Here is a 26,378-nt window from a genome sequence, read left to right as displayed (position 1 = left end):
GCAGGGACTAGTCCAGGGAGTCACCAGGAGTCAAGACTGTCTCAAAGACACACACACGGTTTAGCATGTCAGGTGAACACAATGAACTGTAGTTTATTAAGTAACCCATTGCTTACTTGGTTTAGCACAATGTGTGAACTCACTGCTGGCTATCACATCTCACTAAGTCTTGTTTTGCTTTAATCAGGATTTGCGATGAAGTCACGCAATTGGCACACAACGTTCTAAAACGCAAATAAGCAAGTCATCTAGTGGCTTAGCATGACACGTGAGACCAGCTCTTCACATGGTGCAGTGAAAAGCAGGAGGACCCGTGTCTCTCCTGCGTCTGCTCAGGGTGGCTGGCTGACTGGGCCGGCTTCTTGCCAAGGTTTCTGTCCTGCAGACGGGTGTGGAGGCTTCTAGGTGCCAGCTCTGTCTAGATCACAACTTGGGGCTGGAGCCTGGCGGTGACTCAGAGAGGTCTGATCAGCGCTATGGACCTCTTTGTCTTCCAGAGGGATGGGCGAGTTTTCCGTTCTTGGCTGTACTTGTGCCGTTGTTTGGCGGACAGCGGGCCCTGAGAGAAGAGGAGAAGAGCTCAGACGGAGCATAGAAAAGCCAGCTTGGTTGGGATGATCGTCTCACGTCTCGGTAAGGCATGGAACGCCCGTGTTTCCTTGGTGCCCGCAATCAAGCACAAACTGCACACCTGGGATGAAGACCAGCTGAGCAGAAGCCTCCTGCCTACCCTTTTCAGCAGCACTTCTGTCAGCCCTTTGGACACCATGGTTACGAATACAAAAACTACTTTTATTATATGGTTGCAATAACAGAATTTTGCAACTCTGACTGGGCCTCCCACCTCCCTGCCTTTATCCTAAAGAGAACTAGGGAGGGTCAAGTGTGAGATGTTTTCTCACATAACGTTCCTGCTTTGGACTCAGATTTCTCTTATCTGACGGTTGCCTCGGCTGCGGCTCTTCGTCTCGTTCCTCAAGGTTATTCTCGCAACCCATTACAATTTCCAACTCTTGAATAAGTGAATAAAAATGTCTTATTAATAACTGACCTTATTCTAGGTCAGGCCTGTTCCTCTCACTGCATTGAGATATCAGGGTCCATTTCACCAATCAGGTAACCAGAGCCACTTGCCAAGCTCTGGGTATCAAAGTTTCACATTCCATATTACCCACAGTTTTACCTATACTGAGAGGCAGAACTGGGTCCTTGTACCTGATTTGGCCAAAGTCACCGCTGACAGCAGATCAGATAAAGGCAGCTTGACTCCAGCCCAAGAAAGTGGTTTATGAAAGGGGAGGAAGGGAAGCACATTCAGACTGGCAAGATTCTGTTACTAGAGCTGTTCTAATAAAAGGTGTCTGTTCCTTCATCTGGTCTACCTTATAGGGCCGGCTACCTTTTTTTGTGGGAGGAGCAAAGGGTTCCCTAAGGCGGTACTCAAGATTTGTCTCTTAAACTCTCTTTGCATTGATTTTAATGGAGCCCCAGCCAGCCCTCAATGGAGAACTTCTTGGGTTATTGGCTTAATAAATGGAAACTTTTATCAGTTCAAATGCAGCTGCAGCACTTCCTCCTCCCCCCGCAAATCCCCTGGACACAGATCGCCAATAAGGCTTACTTTGGTTACGCTCCTTGGTGACAATCCAGCCCCCAGCAACTCCAGCATATTGGCTGTCTCACCCTACACATAAAAAAGCTCTTCCTTATTTGTGGGAATAAAGTGTACAGAGCATTGCCCCCAGGATGAAAGGGCCATGCTGGTGTGGGTGGCTGCACCACAGAACGACCCTGGTCCAGGGGATGAAGTCTGAACAGAAGCTTAACCTGGGAAGATTTGCCCATTAAGCATGAAAAGCAGCCCCTGAAAAAATTCCCACATTGGACACGCATAAAACAGGATTTCAAACTCTCCTTAGAGCCCTGTTCTCCAACTTAGGAGTCATAGAGATAAAATGGGCTCCGCATAAAATCTCTGCTGAGTTAGTTTTGATCTTTAATACCACCCTTTGCTTTCAGGATGAAAGGTGCTTATTGGCTCCGGTAGTTTGGCAAAATTGCAGGCAGCCGAAGGGGAGCCTGTGCCCTTTTGCGGGATGCAAGTGGGAACATAGAACAAAATGGTAGAAAAATGCTGTTGCACGTTTTCATCAGGGAGCAAACGCCGCCACTGGCCGTGGCTCCCCTCACTCTTCCTGTCTCGGGCGCATGGGGAAGAAAGCCTTACCAGGGCACTCTTGCTACTCAATACATATCGAGGTACTCAAATTGGAACAGTGTGGGCAAAATGCTGCAGAAGGACAAAGTACCAAAAGACAAAGTGCAGAATTTCAAAATGGGGATGTGTGTGATACAATAAAGTGAGAAAACAAGAAATCACGTTACAGGCGGTGCCCTTAGTGGAGCTTGAGAAATGCAAAGGTGCCCTGGAGCTCCAAAATGAGTGGTGAGAGCCAGGATAGGCAGATTATCCACCCCCTCCCAGTCAGAGAAATAATTAAAATGCCAGAAAATAAAACAAGGTTGCTAATGCAGTGGTACCTCGGGATACGAATGCCTCTACTAACGAACTTTTCGAGTTACGACCAGCTCCGGCCGCAAAAATTTACCTCAATGTGCGAACTCCGCCTCGGGGTACGGTCATTTTTCCGCCCTGACACGTGGTCCGCGGCCATTTTTCTGCCCCTGACACGTGGCCCATAGCCGTTCTCCCGCTGCGCCGCACGGCGCCCGGCCTTTCTCCCACCGCGCTGCGCTGCACCCGGCCTTTCTCCCGCCGTGCTGCGCAGCCCCCGGCCTTTTTCCCACCGCGCCACACGGCGCCCGGCCGTTCTCCCGCCCCTGACGCGTGGTCCGCAGACGCCAGAACGGATTAACGGTAATTACATTGAACCTTATGGGAAAATTTGCTTCAGGGTGCGACCAAATTCGGAGGGCGGAACGGATTAACCGGATTTACATTGAACCCTATGGGGAAATTTGCGTCGGGTTACGACCAACTCGGGATACACCCAGAGTCACGGAACGCATTAAGTTCGTATCCCGAGGTACCACTGTACTGAGGAAGGATACTTGAAAATGAAGGAGAAATAAAGCAGTAAACAGTAACACGTAGCCTTCACTTTCTCCATAAACCACTGTTTTTGTCATTCCACCTTCATTACCTTATTATTTCTGACCTCACAAATTACATGTGTATTTTGATTTGCATAACCCTATATAAGGGCTCGCATCCCACCCTTTTTTGGGCTTGTTCTTACGGCCTCCCGTATGGAAATAAACACAGTTGGTCTTTCAAAAGGATGCGTGCGGCTGGTCTCCATTAGTAATGAACTCTCGTGGGGAAATTTCTCCTCTTTTCTCATTGGCTTGAGAGTACTAGGCGCCAAATAATGAATGTGTTACAAGAAGGCAGAATGCAGCATTGGGAAAGAAGTTCCTAGTCCCAAGACCAGTGGACAGTGGAGCCCATTCCTCCGCGATGTGGGGGATTTCCATCCTGGGGGTGGGTTCCAGCAGCCGTCCAGATTCTGCCTCCCCTACAAAGCCACCTCCGTCCTTCAGGGAAGAAGCCTCCCTTTGCCATGCCCTGCCAAAGCTGTCCTTCCTCAGCAGACACAGCACCCGCCCACCCACCCACCCCCGCCCAGCCATTGCCCTAAGAGGGAGGCATTCCCAGGTGGCAGGTTTTTTACTGAAATGTGAAATGCAACCGCAGCTGCAGCACCTCTCCAGCTTTGAATTTTGGGGCCAGAAGGAAAACAGGAAAGTTCCAAATGGGAGACAACGACAACGCCCTCTCAACAAGAAGTCTGCAGATGCAACCCACTGAGTGCCAAGAGCCTCCTTTAAAAGCAGAGAAGGAAAAGGAACCAGGGAACAAGGAGTAGAAACTTACCAAAGTAGCTGAGGATGACAGGCAGAAAAACCAGGCCATGCAGCGTTCCTAAGAGTGTGATGATGAGGTTCAGGCGGAAGAAGAAGAGTTGGATCAGTTGGGCCTTGGCAAATGCCAGGACCACAATGCCTGGCAAGTTAGTCATTGCCACACCAGCAAACACCTGAAAGAAGGGAGGGGCACACAGAACAGAAACATCACACCTGGGGAGTCCCAGAGGGGGGCCAGTGCTGCTCCCAGGAACTTCAAGGCACAGAAGTCCCTTGCCCTGGAGAACACCTGATCACTGCACCAGCTCCACAAGTAATGGGACCAACTGCATACCCCACAGCTGCAGACTAAGAAATGAGAGACGTCAGAGCTCCGTTGATCTCGTGGCAATGCACCTCTGGTTAACTGGGAGGGGCTGCTTGGCAGTTTCTGAAGCCTGAGCAAATTAGCTGCAGGCAGGAGACTGGCTTGGCTCTCCGGCCTGAGAAAAGGGGCCCGGAGAGCTGCTGGAAATGCACAGGAGCCGCGGCTCTCAGAATCTGCCACCCCCAAGTACAATGCCCCCAGGACGTGCCATTGTGGCACACCCATCCCACAGTCCTTACCGCACTTCCCATGTTGATTGTGGCTTCTCTGGAGCGCTCCAGTTTGGTGGGTCTTGTGCTGACAGCAAACGAGTGGGTGACGTGGGAGATAAATTCCACAGAGATGCCCACTGCCTGCAGGACAGTGAAGCAATTAGCAATGAACGTCAGTAAGCAGCTGAAAGACCACCTGATGCGCTTGCCACTGTTGTTCACCCACACAAGAGTATCACTGTCAATCCTTTTTGTGGGAGGCTACAGTCCAAAACACAAGAAGGATCAGTGATTCTGCTATCCGCATTTTATTTCCTTCCGGCTTCACTGGTTACTTTCTTCCATATGGCCGCAAAGGTCTCCTAGGTCAGTCACTTTAGAACTACAAGTCAGTCACTTTAGAACTACTACTAAGGCAGCTGTCATCACAATTCCACATTAGTGGGCCCCCAAGTACTGGGTCTACTTCTAGGCGCTCTGTTAGGATTCAGAAAAAGGCAACAAGACTCATCAGAAGAGCTGGTCCTTCACAGCTCCTGTGAAGAGAGACTGATGGAACTAAGAAGGAGTATTAGATCACTTCTCCATTATTTGAAAGGATGTTGCACAGAAAAAGAAACTATTGTCTACCATCCTGGACAAAAATGTTACAGAAATGCAAATTCTGACTGAATGTTAGAAAAAACTTCCTCAGAGCAGTAAAACGAATTCCCAGAGAGATGGTGGGTTCCCCTTCACTAGATATGTTCAAGTAGAGGCCGGATAGGGGAGTTCTGCTTTGCATTCCTGCGCTGAACAGGGACGGCTCCTCCTAACTACAGGATCCAGCCTTTCCTCCAGCAGCTCTCCTCTGGCCCGGCTCCCACCCCAGGGTCCCACTGGGGCAGCAGGAGCTTTGGAGTGATCTGCCCTCCCAGACAGAAGGGAGGCCACGCTGCCTGCCACACCTCAGAGGGATTCGTGAAGGTTAGGAAGTGTGATGCCACTGATCCTTTTCATCTGCCCTTCGTACAGTATAATTTGGATGAGTGTACACTCGGATTGTCCCAAGAAAGATTTTGTTAGTTTCTTTCGTTTTAAGTCACCAAAGCGAGATATCTTAAACATAGGGGAAGCAGGCAGGTCCCCTTAGTCACCGTTCTAGACCAGCCATTTAATTGTCTCCTGCCCGTGAGGTGGTCACCACTTAACCACTGCTATTAAGGAGCAAGGCCCGCTCGGGGAGGCAAAACAGTGCTGGGACCGACTTAGCAGGGGTTGTTCAGAATGTTTTCCAGCAGCTAGAGACAAGTGAAAGTCCTTGAGGTACCGCACAGAGAAGCAGAATGTTCGCAGACTATTTGAAAAGTAAATCGGTACTTTGTTTGCAGCTTTGGGACAATAAAGAAGACAAAAATTATGAATCAGTTTGCGTGCTGCCTTTGTACCTTCCCCACACCAAAAGGGATCCTCTCTGACATCCCACCAAAAAAGCATCGACAGAATTCTAGTAAATAAAAACAGTTCCCAGAGTGAGTTTTTAAAACACACTTCTTTGTGGATTTCATACATTTGGAAAAAAAACACTGATACAGCTTTTACTCTCATCTCATTTTTGAGAGATCCCTTCCAGAAGAATATTAATTTCTCCTTCTGCACCCAAATGCCATTTTCCCCATAATATCATATACTTCCAGAAATCTCCAATGAGAACCCTGGAGGAGGATACTCCAGAAGAATACTAAGCACAACTGGAAGGCTGTTTATTTTCAAAGCTAGGCACATATGTTGGTCCCTATCCCAGTATGCAGCTGGGAGTTTAGGTATATCTTCCCTTCCCTCTCCCACCTCCTCCCCCTCCCCCTCACACACACACCAAGTTAATCCCCAGAGAAAGATGGGCTTACTGTGACCAAGTTGATGAGTGAGATAGCATTATAGGAGACTCCCCAAAGAGTCATGGCACCCACAGTGTCCACTACAATCATGATGATGGTAAGCAGATTGAGGAAGGCCGAACGCAGGTCCATGCCCAGCAGGATGTAACACACGGCAAAGGTGGGCACCAGGCAAAGGGCCAGATTGATGATGCCAACAATAGTAAGAGTCAGGTACTGCTCAAAAAACACGTAGGTGATTCTGTGAAAAGAGAAGGGGTTCCTGAGGGAAGCAGGGGAGCACACAAAGGCCCACCATCCTCCCTGTAGAATCGCAGAATATAAGGGCCAGAAGGCAGCTTAGAGTGCACCTAGTTCAACCCCTGCCCAGGGCAGGAATCCAGTGCTATAGCATCCTTGACAGAGAGCTACCCTGCCTCTGCCTCTGCTTAAACACCCCAGTGAAGGAGAGTTCAACATGTCCTTAGGCAGTCTGCTGAAGAGGGCTTACCACTGGGAACTTTTTCCTGATGTCCAACCGAAATCTGCTTCCTTGTAATTTAAGTCTATTGTTTCTTGTTCTGTCTTCTGGAATGATTTTGAACCAGTCTGCCCCTTCTTCCACAGGACAGCCCTTCAGGCAACTTGGAGACAGCTGTCATGCCTCCCCACAGTCTTCTCTTCTCTACACTTTAGCTTCCTTGATACTTTATGATTGTTATATCCAGACCCCCTCTCATCTTGATTGCTCTCCTCTGCAGTATCTTTTCTTCTGCCATTGTCCTCCAACAAAGCTTTAAGGTTGTTCCCAACAGCTTGCTGACCTCATCTTTTCTATCTAAACTGCTTTCTAAGGAGTGTCAATATACCGCAAAAGAAGGGACTGAAACTGCCCAGATGTTCTGCCCAGTCTATTGTCCTCAGCTGGATCATCCCTTGTCTCAACCTGTATGATTATGAGCGTCTATGCAGAACAGTATACTGTCCTAAGTTTCTATCCAGTGAGGGCTATTCTATTCTGAGCTATTTTCATACCTGCTTTCTGGAAGCCTTCAAAGCTGCCGGCCAGTCAATCTGCCTTCCTCCCTGGAGCAACCTATTTGAGTGGTACCTAACTTCTCCTCTTATGTTTCTTTTTCCACATCACAGATTGGAGATACTGTAAATGGTGTCCAACGTCTCATCATGTAGATGACCACAAAGCATGTGGTCAAGGATTTTCAAAGTATTATCTCAATCTACCTAACAAGACTTGAGGATACATATGCTGATGATCCAGTAGCATCCCTGGTTCTTTCTGCCCCTGTTTCCTTCTCCCAAGAACCTTATACTGTATAGTAGAACTGAACTGAACGTAGATCTGAGTCAGCCCTCCCCAGTCTTAGCCTGATACAGGGAACGAGGAACTTCTAGTCTATCCAGTCTAAAAGGGAGCCCTCACTCCACAGCACAGCCTTCACCTTATCAGTGACCTTTCTTTGGGCATCCATCATCCTTTCCCTGGCCTTTTCCAGCTTTCCTTGGAAGAATGATGGGTGGACTTGCATGGCCACAGCACTTTAAAGGCCAGCTGCCCAATGTTTTGCTCACCCTGAGGATTTTTTCTGAGAAACGATGAAGCATTTGCCTGGAGAAGTGTGGTGTGCCTGATGCTTCTCTTGTCCTGCACCTTTCTCTTTTTGGAAGGTGGGGTAGATCCAAGAATGCTTTCATGTGGCTGTCAGGCTTTCAAGACTGATGTCAGCCCTTTGAGGTAGGCCAGGTCAGGAAACAGACTCCACAAGAAATACCAATATGGTAACAGAAGCTTGAAACCCTGATAGCACTTCTCCTTCCCTCTCTCTTACATCAGAGAGCGTAAAGGCAGGATCACTTCAAGTTTCTTTCTAATACTTTCCGCCCTCCCCAGGCTCAATTCATGTTTTGCTAAAAGTCTCTGCATACCTTCTCCAAGTAATCTCTGTGGTTCTCCACAGTCTGGAAGCTCAGGGACTTTGCTGCCCGTGGCATTTGCTTAGACCAACCAACTCTCTGGCCGAGCCCATTCACCAGTTCATGGTAGTAGAGGAACTCCTTCGGACTCTTCCAGGCAAAAACCATGACCTATCACAATGTCACGGCTGGGCCGGGTGGCCCTGAAGCTGCCTTAAGATTAGAAGTCTTCCAGACCCTTCTTGCCCTGTGATCGGGTGGCCCTGCAGCCATTTCCTTCCTCAGCTCTGCCATGTTTCTCCTTCCCTCAACTTACGTGTATGGGAAGACCTGGAAGTTTGGATCGGTGCCGGGGACTTCCCTCAGGATAGCTGTAATGTCAGCTGCCAACTCCCGTACTGCCTTCAGTGCTGCCGTGTACTGCTGGGAGGTTTTCAGGGGGGTATGGTAGGCCATGAACCGGGAAGCTGCGTGAGGCAAGAGACAGTCCCTGTATTGGCTGCTGTCACCCATTGCTCCGGTCCCACAACAGCCTTCCTCCAGAACTCACAGTCCTGTCACAGGAATTAGGCAGGATAACACAGAATTCAAGGCAACGTTTCTGCCCATCTGTATCCACAGGTGAGTCAGTGCCCATCTGCTGGCCTGCACAGATGGTGCATATCTATGGCATGGTCTACTCACCCAAGATCTGCCCATCAGGCCCCAGCCGCACAGATGTGTCATAAGCACCAAGGCCCCTGTATAGAAAGAAAGGAATGAACACGCGAGGAAAGCTGATGTCCCCCTGGACAAGGCAGGCAAACGGGATCAGGAGCACTGGCAGCATCAAGGGAAAAGAGACACGCAAGCCTTTCAGCAATACATGTTTAGAGCACTCACCCCTTGGGACATTGTAGGTTGGGGAGATCATGGAGGAACCAGGGCAGAAACTTGTTGAACTCTTCTGTGTTCGGCCGGAGGGTGCCACTGAAGGTGGTTATGCATCTGCCCCACCTGCAGGAAGGGGAGGCTACAAAAAAGAGACAAAACATGGGCTCTTGGACACTGTCCAGGGTCCCATTCCCCCCCCCACACACACACATTCTGGTATGTACACTGAGATGCAATGAACTTTTATTCTGTCCAGCCCTGTCAGCTACCACCACCTTCTCACGCAGAATTACTTACGGTTAGTTGAGGGACAGAACTCGCCCTTCTCAGGGCCATAGGCGTGAATGCGACAACATCTGGATAAGGGGTTCAACCAGTCAATGAAGTCGTCTACCCAGGAAGAAGCAGGAATGGCCAGAAAGGACCTGAAAGCACCAAGAGAACTAGAGACTTAGGTCAGCCTTGGAGGTCTATTCTCATAAGGAAAGGAAAGCCTTGGCCAAAGACGCTTTTTAAAAAGTTGGGTGGAGTTCCAGAGATGCTCTTTGTGCTTGAGTTTTAACTGACGCCATTCCAGCCCCAGCCAAAGGACTGAGTTGGGGACACGCTGTGGAGTTGCACACAGGACGGATGTGTGTCTACCTAGGCACACATTTAAAAGCCATAAAATGGCCACGCTATGACTGTGGCTTCTAACACCGTTAGTCCAGCTGGTACCTCCTTTCATATGGAAAACTGAAATCAAAGCGTACTTTTTAATTTAGTAGAGGGAAGGCGGGTATAATGCAGAAAGCTTCATTTCCACTTGGAGGTGGGAAGGCAGCTTCAAAGTGGCTTACTTCTCAGGGAACCGTGTGGCAGTCTGGATCTTCTGCGTCATGGAGTTATTATTACACCCCACACTGGAACAGATAGCATTCATTCCAGGCACCGTGGAGAAGTTGTAGCCAGCAGTGGCAACAAAGTAGGTTGGGGCGCCCACCATAAAATACTGGTTGATATACTGGAAGTACAGCCGCATGTAGGAGTCCTGAAACAGCAAAAAAAAACCAAGCAAGTGAACGTTTAGCCACCCCTTGACTATAGAATCTGTCCAACGGATGACCTGCCTTCCTCTGTTGGATGGATTATATACAGTATGTCCAACAATACACCCTCCCCCCCCCTTTTTTAAAAGCTTCTCACAGAATTGGGTTACTTTATTTCTCAAAATGTTGGAAGTCAGCATTCTGGAGCAGATAAAGCAAGCTGCAGCAATTACTGCCACTTTCTTCCAGAAAGAAGAGGTGGGAATGAGTCTTGGAGGAGGAAAAGCCATGGTGATGTTGGACTGTCCAGAAATCAGTTTATTTTTTTATAATAATTTTTATTAAAAATTACATTATGCAGATAAAACCAATACAAACTACAAAAGATAAAAAAGGAAAAGTAAAAAGTGAAGGAATAGAAAAGGAAAAAAAAAGAAAGGAAAAAAAAGAAGGAAAGGAAAGGAAAGGAAAGGAAAGGAAAGGAAAGGAAAGGAAAGGAAAGGAAAGGAAAGGAAAGGAAAGGAAAGGAAAGGAAAGGAAAGGAAAGGAAAGGAAAGGAAAGGAAAGAGTAACTTCCACCTTCTTCCCAGCAAGGATATACAGTTTTAACAATTTATCACCATCCCTTAAAATACAACAATCTCTTCACCCCCATATCTATAAACATATCTATAAATCCTCATCTCAGAAATCAGTTTACAGTACTGACAGCACCACTGATTCTACCCTGTTCAATTTAACTCACATTTTTGTTTGTGCACCTTACATGTTCCTTATTACCTCTTTATGGAAGACAGTCATGAGTTTCCAGTTCCCTAATTGCATGAATTTTTAAAAGAGAGAGAGAAATCCCCATCAATAATGAACAAGGGAGAAAAAAGACTGATACACCTTCGTCCGCCCATCACTTTCAGCATGTTGTGTCTCTGCCCTCTCCTGATCGGGGATTTGCCCCATTTTGAAATCCACAAGACCTTATCCAATCAGAGCCACATCACTGTAAGGCACGCTGGTGCCTGGCAAAGCCCTTCAGTCATGTGCATGCCCCTACTTAGGGGAGGTCCATCAGCAGATGCCGCAAGATTTGGATTGATTACAAAATGCCAGAGATTCTGAAAGAGTGTTTGCTTCGCCTGTATTCTATACAGTTAAATCTAAGGAAAGAAGTGGGAGGAAAAAGCTTCACTGCCTCTAATTAAATAGAAATAAATAAGTCAGATATGTTGAGATGGTATAAAAAAAATAAAACAATGTAAGATGGACTACAATGGGCACTTCTAAAATATAATTTATAGAAATGTATTAAAAACAAAGTCTAACCTTTTAATATGATACGTTTGTTTTCTTAATACCAGGAAGCCAACTAGAATAAGGTTGAACTGCCTAGAGTTTTACATCCAAAGAATCAAACCAGCCTAATTCATCAGTCACACACCTCAACAACTCTGATGAATCAAAACTTCCAAAACAATCGTATTCCATTAGCCACTCAAAATATGTTTCAGAAAATAGCCAGGAATTCCAGCCAATCAAAGCAACTAAATTTACCAGTCTCCCCCAACTGAAAGGATATTGCAAAATAAGACCCACCAATTTCCATAGGACCACATTCCACTACTTCTTTCAGGACATTCCATGTGACTGGAATTTGCCCAGAAAGAGTAGCAGCACATAGTTCCCACGAAAAATTTGGTTCTGATAGCAGAAATCCTCTCCAGTTTGGTCTAACTAGTGAGTCTGGTCAGTTACAAAATGGACATTCTGAACAGTTTTCAGAAATACAGTTTTGGGGGGAGAATGTTGCTCCTGTGGAAGGGTTTCCTTTTTCTCCATCAAGGCCCTCTGTCACGAGAGTTTGGCTGGCTGGTTCCACTGCCTGAACAAACAGCAGGAGGAGGATTCATGCTTTAATGCATTAAAATTCTATGTGTAGCTGGTGATTTGGTTGGTTTGCCTAGAATAATATGTGTGGCTTTCATTCATTTCTAACTTAACTCAGTTTCTGAATCAGCCAATCAACTTTTTAAACCATCTCAGGTGTGTCTGCTTAAAATGGTGGAAGGAAGGAAGGAAGGAAGGAAGGAAGGAAGGAAGGAAGGAAGGAAGGAAGGAAGGAAGGAAGGAAGGAAGGAAGGAAGGAAGGAAGGAAGGAAGGAAGGAAGGAAGGAGGTTGGTTGGTTGGTTGGTTGGTTGGTTGGTTGGTTGGTTGGTTGGTTTTCCCCTATGCTGGCTGCAGACATGGGGAGGGATGAAGATGAAAGGCTCCCAGGTTCTCCTACTGCTGGACCAGCCATTGTCCCCTGCTCACCTGGGGTACTGCCAGTTCTTGCTCCAACCCCACGTCAACGTGGAATGTCAGGAAGATGCCAGCACAGAAAAGGAGGGTGAAGAATAGCACCTAAAGATGTGAGAAAGTGCCAGAAGGAAAGCTGGGAGGAGGCTCCCCGCTCTGCCAGCCTCCCAGGATCCCCTCCAAGCAACCCCCCACCCAGGCAGGGCACTCACCACCAGAGCCCGGACAATGCTGCTGCCGAGCAAGGCTGGCGTGTAGAACCGGCGCATGAATGTGCGGAGGAGCCCTTCATGTGGTTTCACTGGGCCATGTTCAGCCAAGCGGAGGCAGCAGCAGAGATCAGCACGAGAAGCCTGTGGGCAGAGGGGTGGAGAGCTCATGGCTGGATCTGCAGGAGAGACGGCGGGGTGCCCATTGCAGCAGCTCAGCCCCCGGCTGCCAGGCAGCCAGCCTGACCTTCTGTCTGCGGACATCCAAGGACATCAGCGCCACAAACAGCGAGATCTGGAGCAGGAAGTCGAAGAGCACGGCCAGGGCTGCAGAGAGGGCAAAGGTCCAGATCGCAGGCATGGGCGTCAGGGCCCCTAGAAAGCCAGAGAAAGGCGTACAATGGAAGGGGTCACCCTGCGGCGCTCAGGGTCTCTGCACACAGACAAGGAGGCCCACCTTTAAGCTTGCTTTCAAAGGTTGACATTTAATTTTATGTGCTTATCTTCACTCTGGCTGGGTTTGCACAACTTGGTTAGTGAATTTTTTCAGCATATTATGCTAACCATATTTCCTGGGTTAGCATAATATGCTGAAATACACATTTTTAAAAAAGGGTCGCATTCACACGCCACAGAAAGAAAATTATTAAAAACCCTAACCAAGCTTGGCCTGAGTTGTGTGAGCTGGCCTGTCTCCTCCTCTGCCTGTGAGCCCTTGCAACACCTCCTTCCACTTGTACCTGTAGCCTCTCCCCACCAAAGGCAGGTCAGGGCCCACCTTGCCCACCAACCTGGTCAAGGCCGCCAGGAAGTCATTATCCCATCAGGAGGAAGCTCTGAAAATAGGAGCCCAGGGCCAGGTTGTGGGGAGATCTGCCTGATCCACCAGCATGCTTCCAGCTTGACTCACCCAAGAAGAAGCAGATGACTTCAGAGAGGCTGCACAGGAGCATGCCGGGGGCAACATCACCCAAAGTGCGCCCAAGATGCTGCTCAGGGGTTTCCCCAGGCAGTGGCTGAGATCGCTGCAATGACAGGGGGCAGAGGGGTGAGAAAAGCTGCCCCGGGGCTTCCTCCAGAACGGCCACTCCAGTCCCAGCTGAGCAGCATACACCCGTATTTAGTCAGCCCCGAGTCTAATAAGGGTGGCCTTGCTTCTGGCTATCCAGAACCCCTTTTCTTTCCCCAATTCAGAACAGGAGCTGTTAGCTGTTTTGGACCCACCCATCTTGGGGGGAGCTCGCACCTGGTATTCCAAAACAAAGATGAAGATGTTATCAGCGCCAACCGCCAACACCAGAAAAGGTACCACTTCAAGAATAATGAGGGATGAGGGCAGCCCTACAAAGCTGAAGAAGCCCAAAGATGACAGCACAGCCCCCAGGACCACGAGGACTCCGCCAAGAGCGATGGTCACCTTGGCATCCACCTGAAAAGAAGAGCGGAAGGGGAAGCCACAGCCTCAGCAGAGCCCACACCTGCCATCTCCTCCCCCTGAGCGGCACGGGGAGCATGAGTGGGGCAGAGAGGAGGGAACTGCCCCATGGATCCACGTGGGCCGGGGGAGCAACACACAAGCCCAGCCCTCCTCTTCCTGGGATCAGGGAGAAACCCCTCCTCTCCCCCTAAACCAAGGAGAAAGGAGGCATCCCCATCGTTTGCCACTGTTGGTTTTGAATCTGTGTGCGCCGCCCTGCGATGGGCAGCCATATATATTATCTAAGTAAATAAATAAAGTTTCCACCTGCCTCTCTCTCGGCAGACAAGTGGTTCCTGCAGGAACATGGCAAGACAGGCTCAGTCAGTCCCTTGCCCTATCCAGAACCCCTTTTCTTCCCCCAGTTCAGAACAGGAGCTGTTGGCTGTTTTGGACCCACCCGTCTTGCAGGAAGTTCGGAGAGGTCCTAAGTCTGTGACCCTCCTCACCCTTCCTTGAACGAACTGGGAAAAGCCTTCCCTCCTGCCAGCCCGAGATGGACCAGGGCCCAATCCACTCTTCCAAAAGACTAGAATCCGGCTATAATAGCAGAATCTCACAAGTCAGATGCGCTTCTCCTCCCCTCCCTCTTACGCCCCCACTGAGTCAGAAGGAGCCTGCCTGCGTCTCTGCTCCCAAGGAACCCTTTGGTCCCGCAGAATGGCTTCTCGACGCTGGCTTCTGCCCCTCCTCGCTTACGGAAGACATGGAGATCCACGGCCTCTTTTGGCCTGCTACTGAGGCCACTCTCAGTCGCCTTTCTTGCACCCAAACAGCAGCTGAAGGCTCTCGAAAGCAAAGGTGCTCGTTGCTCTGCAGCCTCCCCGTGACTTGGCCACGTAAGAAAAGCCCCCAGGGATGGACCAGTGCCACCAGGACTGCAGCTGCCCTTTAGACTGGCTTCCTCCGGTGCCTTGACCTTGAAGCATTTATTGCTTCTCAAAACTCCCAGCTCCTTCAAAGGGTTACATCCCTCTATTCCACCCGCAACAATTCCATTTCTTTCTAGGACAGTGTAAAGACCAGGCCTTGTATGCAAACATCTCACACTGAGTCCTTCCCTAGAGCTGATGCACTGTACAAATAGTCCATGTTTAGTGACCGTTCGCAGTTACAGCAGTGATGAAAAAGAAACTTTGCGACCAATGCTTGCATTTACAACCTTTGCAGGTCTGTAAAGCAAAGGAAAGCTGAAGGAAAATCATAAGCACAGTTGCAGTTTCACTTAGCGACCACTTCATTTAACAACCAAGTAGCCGGTCCCAATTGTGGTCGCTAAATGAGGACTACCTGTAATGCGCTTGCTCAGGACAGAAGAAGCAACCCATCTCTTTCCCAGTTAAATACTGACGGACAGCCCTTTCTTCTTTTTCTTTTTTTGAAAGATCCCTGAACACGTCTTTGATCGCGAATGCAGCAAGGGCCCAGAGGGGAAGAGTGTGCCTGCCAAGGGAGGTCAGAGGACGCCAGTCCCAGGGCACCTGTGAACAATAGATCATTTGTACTCCCAGACTTGCACTGGCCCGGGATGGAAATCACACTGAAATGGAACGGCCAAGGACGAATGGAGGCAGGCTGGGGCAGCCACAGCGGCCGTCTCCTCGAACGAGCCATTTAGAAATAGCGGACCCAGCGTGTGTGTGTGTGTGTGCGTGCACACGCATGCATGCGTGCCCCATAGGGTGCCTGCTGATATACTGAGGCACCTCCCTACTTTCTGCTTCCTACCAGGATGCGCCTGCAGCTGGAGTACTCGCCCAGGGCCACTGCCATGTACACGAAGATCACCAAGTAGCTGGTGAGAAAGATGGGGAGGTCTTCCCAGGTGGTTCTGCTCACTTCATCCTCCAGGGAGCGCTGCAGTTGCGGGGAAAAGAAGAGGGTTGATTTGGCTTCGGCAGGAGAATCACGTCCCCCGTGGACAAAGCCAGCTTGGCGTTGGCAACGTTAACACATCCACATTTGGCTTTTCTCATCATCCTTGGTTATTTCTGAATAAATAAAAGCCAACTGCAAATGGAAGGGAATACATAATACCAACACAATTAACTCCAGAGTCAAAGAAGCAGGATTTCAAAGCTGGCTTCCCATAACCACTGAGTTAGGTTAATGACAGGCTGAGGTTACATTCTCACAACCTGTTCAGCTTGGCTAGTTCTGAACCTTATTTAATTTCTGATGGTGTGTATGTTGTGCAAGAATAACCCATTTGGCTCATTTATGTATTTGCACACCTAGAAAATGAGTTCATAGGTACCAACTTAAGCGCTCTGTGTGAAAAGCCAAAAAGTATGTAAGAGTTGTTTAAAACTCCTGGGGGGAGTAGAAACAGTGTTGCTTTGCACCTAAGCAAAGATAACAGGGTAGGGAGCAAATGCCTCCACTCTTCCAATCTTGTTGGTAAATGTACCCCAGACAGAAGACAAGGGATTTGGAGAGGTGGAATGGGAGCATCTCTCGGCTCCCCAGCTGGCTGGGGCCACCCGGGTCTTCCTGACGCTCTCGGCCAGGGGCTGCACCCAGACAGCGGGACAGCTTGAGCCGTACTGACCCCCAGGGGCATTGCTCCCCATACTCTCTGTGGGCAGTCCTGGAAAACGGTTGACCCCACGCGCGGCAGCTATCAGGGGCCAACAGATGCCACCTGTGTGGGAGAGCCTACCTGCCAGTTTATGTCTGTTCAGGTATTGCCCTTCAGTGCCCCATGGAAAGCGAAGTGGGGGGCAGACTTTCTTGGCACCTGGAGAAGTGACACCCCAAAGCTTCTCCCCCTACTTGTCTCTCTATGGGTCCCAAGAAGGGTGAGAAAGAGGCAGCTGTGGCCATGGCCTCAAAATGAACCAAACAGAGAGGACAACAGCCAGGAATCTCAGAAAGATCCCTGATAAAAGGGATCAGGAGGAACCAAACTGTCAAGAGTCAAGGGATCTGCCAAAGGAACGTCAGCAGAAAACAGGCCAAAGAGGCTGGGCGTGGAGTCCAAAAAATCCCACCCGCAGCACCCAGGCTTGCGGATTGACAACGAGGGCTTGGGTCCGAAGGAGCCTTGAAACCCGCACGATCTTGGTGCCCAGACTTGGCAGCTTCCCTTTCGCTAGCAAGTGCCCGGCCAGCCTAGCTGAGCAGGACTGGGGCAGGCGGGGGGGAGGGCGAGAGCAACTTCGTTCTTGAATCAGGAAAGCTTTGCTGTGGCTTCCCATTCGGCGGGTCTCCGCATATCCAGGTAACGGCCTGAGTGTCTCGGCAGTCGGATGAACGTGACCGGCAAGCGCTCCCTCTGTTGACCAGCGCTGCGTCTCCCCGGCCCTCTGGGCCACCCAGGTAGTGAGCCGGCGGGGGGCTGCAGGATCCACGCATCTCGGCAGGCTGCCTGGGTGGAGCCGGTGTCCATAAGCCAAACCTGGGATTTTGCAACAAAGGGAAACCTGGGGGAGAAGGGCTTGACTAGGGCCAGTTCTCCAGTCCCACCCAGGCACTGTTAGTGGCCAGAAATGCCAGCTCTCAGACTGCAGAAAACAGCCTTAATCCTGCACTCTTGACATGCTCCTAGTGCAGTAGAGGGCAAGTCCGCAGAATATTCCCTCATTTTGCTCTTTACTCTCTTCGTTCTGCATGTTTATTCTCCCAAGAACCATAAAAATCCTAAAGAAACAGTATAAAAATGCTTGTTAAAAATGATCTGCTCCCTGAATAACTTAGAGAGCCATTTGGCACCAGGCTAGAAACCAGGGACCGCCGCAATTGTTGTATGCTGACCAGAGTCGCTTTGTGTGAGATGGGCGGCTATATAAATGTGATATATAAATAAAATGAATATAAAATCAGTTCTAGTCCTGCCTGGGGCACAAGCAGCCAGCTGGGTGACTTTGGGCCAGCTCCTCTCTCCAGCTCCAGGGAGAAAATCTCGCCACAAGACAGATTCAGAGAAACCCGTCCCTGCAAAAAGTAAACCTTGGATGCAATAAACATCTAGATATTGTCGAAGGCTTTCACGGCCGGCATACGATGGCTGGTGTGGGTCTTCCGGGCTGTGTGGCCGTGGTCTTGAAGTTTTGTTTCCTAACGTTTCGCCAGCACCTGTGACCGGCATCTTCAGAGTGCAGGAGCACAGACAGGAGCAGTTCTCTCTGTGCCCAGCAATGCTCTGTGCTCCTGCACTCTGAAGATGCCGGTCACAGGTGCTGGTGAAATGTTAGGAAACAAAACTTCAAGAACATGGCCACACAGCCCGGAAGACCCACACCAGCCAACCATCTAGATAATTAGACTTTACTCAAGCGCTCTTAAAAGGAAGTAAGAACAACTTTCTTAAAATCCAGCGTTAAAATTAAACAGCACAACTTGTAGGAAATAACTCTTCTCTCTTCATAACTCAGGTTGGAGCAAAATCTTTGGCTGACAGGAGGAGTCTCTCCTTCTGCTCCCTCAGCCTGGAAAAGGCCTTGGGTATCGTAAAGACTGGCAAATTGTCATGCATCAGCTTAAATACATTTGCCTCAAGACCTTTTCCTCTCCTGCTGCAGAGACAGAATACAGCTGTCTCTCCGGGACCAAGGAAGTTGATTTAATTGCCGGAAGCAGCTTTCCCTGTGGAATTAGGAAAGATGGAGGCAGGTGGCTAACCTGAACCTCTAGTGACACAGTTCCTGGTATCTCCACATCTACAATAGACACAGTCCTCCTTAAAATTTGGCTAAGAGTGATTGAAGAAACTGATTTCAGGACCTCCTAAAATACAGCTAGTGACAGCTTATAAATATATTCCCTCAAGCGGTTTTACGTCCTGCCTTTCCCAGGGAATTCTACTGTATCCTGAACCTGGACTTGCGCCAGCATTTGGACGCCCTTCATCCTCTTCTCCCTGACTCTGCTGCCAAGGCTGAAAAGTGCCTTGTAAACATCAAGGCTGTCTTGTCCTACCGCTGAATTCTGTCTCCCACGGAGGAGAGGAACAGGGCACTCCTACCTCAGCCATGTAGGCAACGGTGTATTTCTCAGTGTGATTTTTCTGGAATTCCTGCACAACCTTCAGGAAATGCTTCTCCCACAACATCACGAAGTCAAAATATGGGTCACTGGAGAGAAAGTTGTTCAAGGAGAAGGTGAGGATGAGAGCTTGTGCTTCTGAGTACTCCAGCCCTGTCAAGCATAGAGAAAGGTCACCACAATGCCGGAGAGGCCAGACGGCCCTTTCAAAGGGTGCAGCTGTCCTGTGCTCAGTTCCCAGGCCGTTGGGGACAGAGGCCATCAGCCTGAGGAGGAAGCCCAAAGACTCGTTAGAGGCCCGTCGGGTCCAAGTCCTGGCTCATCCGGTTGGAAATTGGCTTCTGCCGGGGAGACAGCTAGTGGGAAATACATCGGTTAGCTAATTCTGGACTACCTTCCGCAAACTCTGTCTTAACCCTAACTCTAAAAGCTGCTTTTCAGCCCTTCAGGATTCTAATTGGAGGATGGTTCACCCAAAAAGGCTTCACAGCCTTTAATTGTTAAGCTCAGAGCTAGCAATAAAAATGACATTTGGACCACAAATGCCACACAAAGACACAGAAAACAATACTCAATGTGTGATCTATGTGAAAACTTTAAAGCCCACCATCTCAGTTTCTCCTCATTTCCTTCCCTGCCCAGGTGCACAAAGCAATCTTTCTTTTTCTGCCTCACCAGCTGCTGCATAACCAACTGTTTTTGCTTCCCATCATGTCCAGTTTTTCTATTTTTTGTCAAATTTGCTTTGCTCTAAATCTTAAACACTGAAGATTCTTCCCTGAATAGCTGATAAATCTTTTCTCCCTCTCTGCTGCTAACTATATTCCCAGCTTCGGGCACTTATTCCGCCCGAACTTTCCTGTTAGAACCCTAGATTCATTGCAACATCGTTGTGTTAAAATTCTCCAACTGAGCTTGCTTGCTTCTTTCTTTCTACACATATACCTTCTAGGAAATCATATTTTTAATTGGTTCTATTTTCCCATTGCTACTGTTTCACATTTCCATATGAGGATGGCCAGTGGGTTCTTTCTCACAGCTGTGTTAATGTGCATTCCAAAACATAAGCTGATCCCAGTTGCCCTGCCCTGCAACCGAGCTTCGTTGCACCTTGGCAGTATGACCATGTGGTACTGCCTGGGACCGTTCCAGCCCCACCATGATAGTGGCGGGTTTGAGGGGCTTTGGGCATTTACTTCTAGCTTCATCCCACCTCACTGGCCAGTCACCCAGATTTTAGTGGGGGGGGGAATACAAAACACAAGAAGCACAGCTAGAGTTCTTCTAGGAAAAAGTGAGCTATGTCTGCACGATCCTGCTTCTTTCTACACCTGGGTTCTCCAAAGTGGTCAATAGTGACCCTGAAGGGTTGATGGGACCATCCAAGGGATTTATTTATTTATTTATTTATTTATTCATTCATTCATTCATTCATTCATTCATTCATTCATTTATTTATCAAACTTATCCCCGCCCATCTCCCCCCAATGGGGGACTCTGGGCAGTTTACAACAAATTAAAACAAATAAATGCATAATTAAAATTTATAAAAAGAGAAAACCACATTTACCCAAAATGGAAGAAAGAGAAAAAATCCAAGAAGCCGAAATCCACACCAGGCCTCTAGGGGGCTAGCCAACCCCATTTCTGATTACCTCCCTCCCCACCCCAGGCCAGATGGCAGAGCCAGGTCTTCAAATCCCTCCGAAAGGCCGGGAGTGAGGGGGCCCGTCTCACCTCCGGGGGCAAGATGTTCCAAAGGGCGGGGGCTACAGCAGAGAAAGCCCGCCTTCTGGACCCCGCTAATCGGAGTTCTTTTGCCGAGGGGGTCCGGAGCATGCCCTCTCTGTGTGATCAGGTGGGATGGGTTGAAATCATGGGGGAGAGGCAGTCCCTCAGGTAGTCTGGCCCCATGCCATGTAGGGCCTTAAAGGTGATAACCGACACCTTGGATTGGACCCGGAAGCAAACTGGCACCCAGTGCAGCTCACAGAGCAGAGGCGTTACATGGGCCCTACTTGGGGCTCCAACAATAGCCGGCGCAGCTGCATTCTGGACCAGCTGTAGCTTCCAGATACTCTTCAAGGGTAGACCCATGTAGAGCGCATTGCAGTAGTCTATCTGGGAGATAACAAGGGCATGAGTGACCGTTCGAAGGGCATCCCGATTCAGGAAAGGGCATAACTGGCGCACCACCCGGAGCTGTGCAAAAGCCGTCCTGGGTTGAAGTTGTTGTCATTATTCATAGTACTATTAGTTAAAGTAGTATTTATTAAATTATTTCATTTGGGAGTCAATGAACAATCTGAAACTTCATGAAGTGGTCAATGAGCTGAAGAGTTTGGGGACCTCTATTCTTCACCTTTCAAACACCCCACTGACAGGTCAACTGCGAAGAAATTAAAAAAATATTGCTACTATTATTCTTAGAGGGCTATCACTCTTCTGGGAGATTAATAATTTTTTTCCAGAAATATTAATATTTCTGGGGAAAAATGGGGCTTGAGAGCCATGGACTTCCTCACACTTAGAAATACATTCATCTTCCTTCCTTCCTTCCTTCCTTCCTTCCTTCCTTCCTTCCTTCCTTCCTTCCTTCCTTCCTTCCTTCCTTCCTTCCTTCCTTCCTTCCTTAGGTTTTGCATAAGAATATCCATCTCATGACATTCCTACGAGTTTAAAAATATGACTGGAGATCAATAGACGATACCAAATAAATCTTTAACTTTTAATTAAAATGCTAAAATTCAGTATTGGAAGAAAACTATCATGAGGGAGCAGGACGAGAAACATCTTGCAGGAGTTCTCCAATATCTCCTTCCTCTTCCCCATCAACAGCAGTTCAATTGAGCAAAAGTCCTGGCCAGTGTGGAGAACCATTTAAACCTCAGGTACGACAATCTATCAGGAGATTGATAGACTACAATTAAAATATAATAAGGCTTAAGGCTGAGATGGGAAAGGGGGAATCTTTGTTCAAGTCCCCTCAATCATAGAGTTCACTGACTTCCTGGGATGTTGATTTGTGAAAGAAATAGGGGGAACTTCCAAAGGGAAGAAAGGATATAAATGCAAAAAATGCATCAAACAATACCCAGGTAGATGTCCATGCGGCAATTCAAGCTACTCATTTTGCAATCCTCTTCTACTACTCGGACTCAAAGGTCTCGCCAAGGTTCTTTGGCCAAAGCGCTAGGACATCCTGGACAAGAAAATGCTCTCATGTCTCCTTCTGTGCTACCTTATGGCTTCTCCTCTTGGCAAACACTTGTCCTCAGTTTACATGGCAAAGCTTTTGAGAATAATCCTGAATTGGGAAATTTTGTAGCATACCTTGTGTGCATTTCAGCAGTTATAGATATCTTAATTCCAATTTAAAGAAAGCACAGCTGGGACCCCAAGAAAAGAAAAAATACAGAGAAAACAAGGTCGGCCCAAGGTAATCTGCTGCCAGAACCCTGGGATGGCATGGATCCTCCTACCGTATCCAATATACCAGGGCTGCATTCTCTGTGCATCAACTCTTGCCCTTCTGCATCCCACCTGACGACATCCTCTTCACTTGACTAAACCGTGCCAGTCCTGCTGGGAATGACACGAAAGAGATAGCTGCGGCTGCCTGGACTTAGCACACGGGAGGGAGTGGAGTCTCCTACCTGAGTAGCCACCCACAGCTAGGAAGGGGAACACAGGGGCTCCGTAGTCTGCCATACAGCTCAGCTTCAGTTCTGTGATATCTTGGAAAGAGGTTGGAGAGCTACCGGGGCAAAGAAGAGAAACAAATGGAACATGGAGGTGTGGTGGGAGAAGGAGAGACCTTTCCTCTGCAGTTGCTGGAGAAAGAACAGCCTTTACAGAGAGAGAAACATCCACAACACAGGAGGCTGCCATTAACCAAGACAAACAAGGAACTTACCATACCTGCAAGGACTGCAGTGACTCTCTGCAGGCTTCAGACAAGGGACTGGAGAGGAGGGAGAAGAGGCAGGGCCTGCCAGTGTTTGCACTTTTTTGCCAGGCTCCCCATATTTGTCAGTTGCAAAGCCTCTTCCCCCTGAAAAAAAGTGGGGGCACCAGCCCATCAGCTTCAGCCCACCCGATCTCCAGGACCCAGCTGCTACACACTGAAGGTGGGCCACTCATCTTTCTTCACTTCAGCTTATTTTAGCTTGGGAGGTGCCAAAGCTCCTAAAAGCCCAGCCCACCCCCTTTCCGATGTGGTGGCTGGAGTGATGGAGGTCACCCCGTGGGCAGGCAATGGGCAACCTGTGGAAGGGAACTTCCTGGCTTATCCAGATGAAAAGGTGAAACAAATCCATCACCCCTCTTAAATAGAAGGAGGCTTCCTAAACGCACACTCACTTGATGCAGTAAAGAAAATGGTCTCTCCAGTCTACTGTGCCAGTCTTCCCATCCACGGTCTGGTTGGCTGTCAACAAAAAGGCAGTACGATTGTTCTGGAAGAACTGCAACAGACTGTTAACACAACAGTCAGAGAGGCTGGCATTCTGGGGATTCAGAGGTGCATAGCAAATATCTTTCAAGGTGATGTTCCTATGATGCTTTTCAGACCAGATCTCCATGTCTCGCAGCTTTACCTGCAGGCTCATCAGGTCCAAAAGCACCTTTTCAGAGAGGACCCCACTAAAGTTCTTCTTGCCCCAAAAAAGAGAATCATAAATGTGGCTTGAATGGTTCTTGGCTGTCAGGATGACTTGGCTGGTCCTGAAGAAGCGCCCAAAGTTCTCCTCATAGAGTGCTTTCTCCTGCCGGGCCTGACTGTCAGGAGAGGACCAGAGCTCCAAAGGGTCTGTGGTTAGCTGCATCCAGATCAGTCCACTGGAGAGTCCCACCACAATTGCTAGTGAAATGATAATGACTGTGATGGGATTAGAGGCCACCAATATGCCCCAGCTGCTGAAGGCCCTAATGAAGAAACCATACATGGCCTGACTCACCTTCTCAGAGCCAGTCAACTTAGTTGCTGCATCCTTTGCGCTGTGATCCTTTTGCTTCTTAGATGAGAAGTATCTTCGCCACAATAGGAAGGATATAAATGATAGTGTGAGGATAGAAAAGAGAAGGATACAGATAAACAGGACTCCATCCATGTTCCCCACTTTGAAGGGCTGAGATTCAGAGGGAAGAGGCTGGATGGCAGGACAAGACTGTTCACAGTCCGAGCAGGAGCACTTTGTCCCATTGTTTACAGCCTCACTACACTTCCAGGGTGTCCCATTGAGTGGCAAAATGTCTCCCTCCTCAGCAGCCCAGTCCCCCGGTTTGAGTTGGAAGGAGATGGCCAAGGGGGCCATCCCATTTCTTGGATCTCCTTGGAAATCTAGCCATCGCTGGGTGTTGCACGCAGCTTCCCCGTACTTGCCGCACATGGTACTTATGACTGAATTTCCAGTGGCTGGCAGCCTGACCCCCTTGCACGATTGATAGGTTTCCTCAGCAAAGTGCTGGTTGTAGTAACACTGAAACTCCAGCACGCCCACCTGTAGGCCTCCCACAATGGTGCGATTGAAGTACCGGGTCACGTTGGTAAAGAGGCTCTGGTCTGGGCTGCAGATGGTCTGACAGTGGATGTTGGCAAAGTTCTCCATGCAGGCTGGGCAGCGAGACAGCAGGGCCCGGGACAGTGAGAAGCTGCTCTCCAAAAACTCTAGCTGCTTCTCCGAGCAGCAGATGTGGGTGTTGCTGGCTCCCTTGAACAGCATTGGGCAGATGGTCTTGAGGAGGATGAGGTGGGAGCCATGGGCTAGCCGGGCTGGGGTGTTGGAAAGGCAAGGCGTAGTGATTCCAGAACCATTAACTTCAGGATTCTGATCACAGCTGCCATAGAAGGAACAGTATCCCGCACGATGGATTTCGGTCAAAGCAGCAGCCTAAGAAGCAGAGAGAGGCGGGAATAGCTCGTTAATCACCATGGCTGTTGAGGGGGGTCCATCTACACCTGTGGAAGTAGTTCCTCTTCCCCAGAGGTTATAGGAACTCAAGACAGGATGTTCCTGATTTGGGATCAGAAGAAGAACCTTTTCCCGTTATTACTTTATTACTATATGGCTCCTTCATCTTCAGAAGTTCAAAAATTGAAGAATGGAGGGCTCTTACAACTTTTGATAATCCCTGGAATCAGGGGTTGCTGCCTTTCATTCCCCCCCTCCCCAGACCCTCAAAGTCTCCACAGCCAACCACTTCACCTTCTCCTGCCCACTGCTAAGGAAGAAGCAGAAAATGGAGCACTTTCCGCACTGCGTTAGAAGATAAGGGACGGGCAACCTGCAGCCAGGATCGGATGCAGCCCCCCAAATCCCCTTTTTGTTGTCCTTGGAACCACCTCAAAATATGACAACTAAAAACGGATGGTCCCATTTCCCAGCATTTTGAGGTGGAAATATATGAAAACTGTGGGGTTAGCCTTAAATAGAAATGCAACAGTTGAAAAACGCAATCCCCTAAATTTACCACCGAACTAGCCCTACCCACATGTATTATATGCCACCCCCTATGAAGTGTAACCCGTGGCCAGCTATACTTTGCCTTCTCCTATTCTAAAGGAAAAGCAGAGAGTGGCCACTTACCCCAGTTAGATAATATCAGTAGCATGATCAGGTTATCACATACTCCCGCTCAGTGTGCCAGCCAGCCATGCCCTTTTTCACAAGATGCTGCTCATCTTCTGTGTCTGAAAATGTTCCTTGTTCTCAAAAATGGGCAGAAGCATGCCAGCCTTCGCTTCTTCCTCCCAGAATGCCTGTCCCCAGTAACAGCCATTGGTTCCTAAGACTTACAACCTGCCGGCTTCTTGAGACTAACCCTAAAAGGCTCATAAGTTGAACACCGTATTTACATCTGGACAATCTGAGGCATCTCCTCATGAATGATGCTAAAGGATATTAACCTAAAGGTTTCTTCATGTGCAAATCTCCAGTTGCCCAAAACTACTGATTTATCTTTTTAGGGAAGCCATAAGGAGGAATCACTACTTTGCAGCTAAACTGACCCTGCCTTCAAAGGACTGAGAGAGATCTCAGAAGAAGCCGAGTCCCTTACAGGTGGGGACGCCAGGTCCCTCCGAAGCACACCTTGCCGCTGAATCCCTCCAACCCACGTCATCACTGCTCACTGACCTCGCTCGTCAGGTCCATTCTGGCTCGGAGCACCACTAAGGCAAACAGGGCCCACCTCAGCATCCTGGCAGGCCTGGACTACAGGCAGTCTTGCTCCTCAGAGAAAAGGGAGCGCCAAGGT

At 48.9% G+C, this 26,378-nt stretch overlaps 1 protein-coding gene across 3 annotated transcripts; it reads right to left on the bottom strand.

The window, feature by feature from the left end:
• Window positions 1-68: 68 nt before the first annotated feature.
• Window positions 69-26,378, bottom strand: NPC1L1 (NPC1 like intracellular cholesterol transporter 1). 3 transcript variants are annotated; one of them, XM_088151950.1, is made up of 20 exons: window positions 26,258-26,356; window positions 25,709-25,812; window positions 23,484-25,012; window positions 22,778-22,878; window positions 19,102-19,274; window positions 15,864-15,992; window positions 13,905-14,087; window positions 13,569-13,683; window positions 12,906-13,033; window positions 12,662-12,802; window positions 12,465-12,554; window positions 9,968-10,158; window positions 9,426-9,553; window positions 9,138-9,267; window positions 8,940-8,995; window positions 8,572-8,722; window positions 6,354-6,585; window positions 4,495-4,608; window positions 3,899-4,061; window positions 69-559 (listed from the first exon to the last, which is right to left on the bottom strand). In XM_088151950.1, the coding sequence occupies exons 3-20, from the start codon at window positions 24,842-24,844 to the stop codon at window positions 402-404; spliced, it is 3,744 nt and encodes a 1,247-aa protein (XP_088008076.1). In that variant the 5' UTR covers window positions 24,845-25,012; window positions 25,709-25,812; window positions 26,258-26,356; the 3' UTR covers window positions 69-401. The 3 variants fall into 3 exon arrangements, with proteins under 3 accessions (XP_088008076.1, XP_015745684.1, XP_088008077.1); XM_015890198.3 differs by lacking the exon at window positions 25,709-25,812 and having other exon boundaries at window positions 26,258-26,378; XM_088151951.1 differs by lacking the exons at window positions 23,484-25,012; window positions 25,709-25,812; window positions 26,258-26,356 and adding an exon at window positions 23,038-23,167.

This window comes from Python bivittatus, unplaced genomic scaffold, assembly GCF_059951505.1.
Source record: "Python bivittatus isolate LINGU-HERP-01145 unplaced genomic scaffold, Pbiv_v1 ctg000680_np1212, whole genome shotgun sequence".
NCBI classification, from domain to species: Eukaryota; Metazoa; Chordata; class Lepidosauria; order Squamata; family Pythonidae; genus Python; species Python bivittatus.
Note: the sequence above shows the minus strand (reverse complement) of the source record. Positions and strands in the feature narration are given on the sequence as shown.

Bases quoted from the DNA above. Each gene is read 5' to 3' on its own strand.
- NPC1L1 (XM_015890198.3), bottom strand. From the start codon at position 26,320: ATGCTGAGGTGGGCCCTGTTTGCCTTAGTGGTGCTCCGAGCCAGAATG. The intron at 15,993-19,101 runs GTAGGAGTGCCC...CCGCAACTGCAG, and splicing joins CCGTTGCCTACATGGCTGAG to CGCTCCCTGGAGGATGAAGT. The intron at 6,586-8,571 runs GTAAGTTGAGGG...CTCTTTTCACAG, and splicing joins TTCCAGGTCTTCCCATACAC to AATCACCTACGTGTTTTTTG.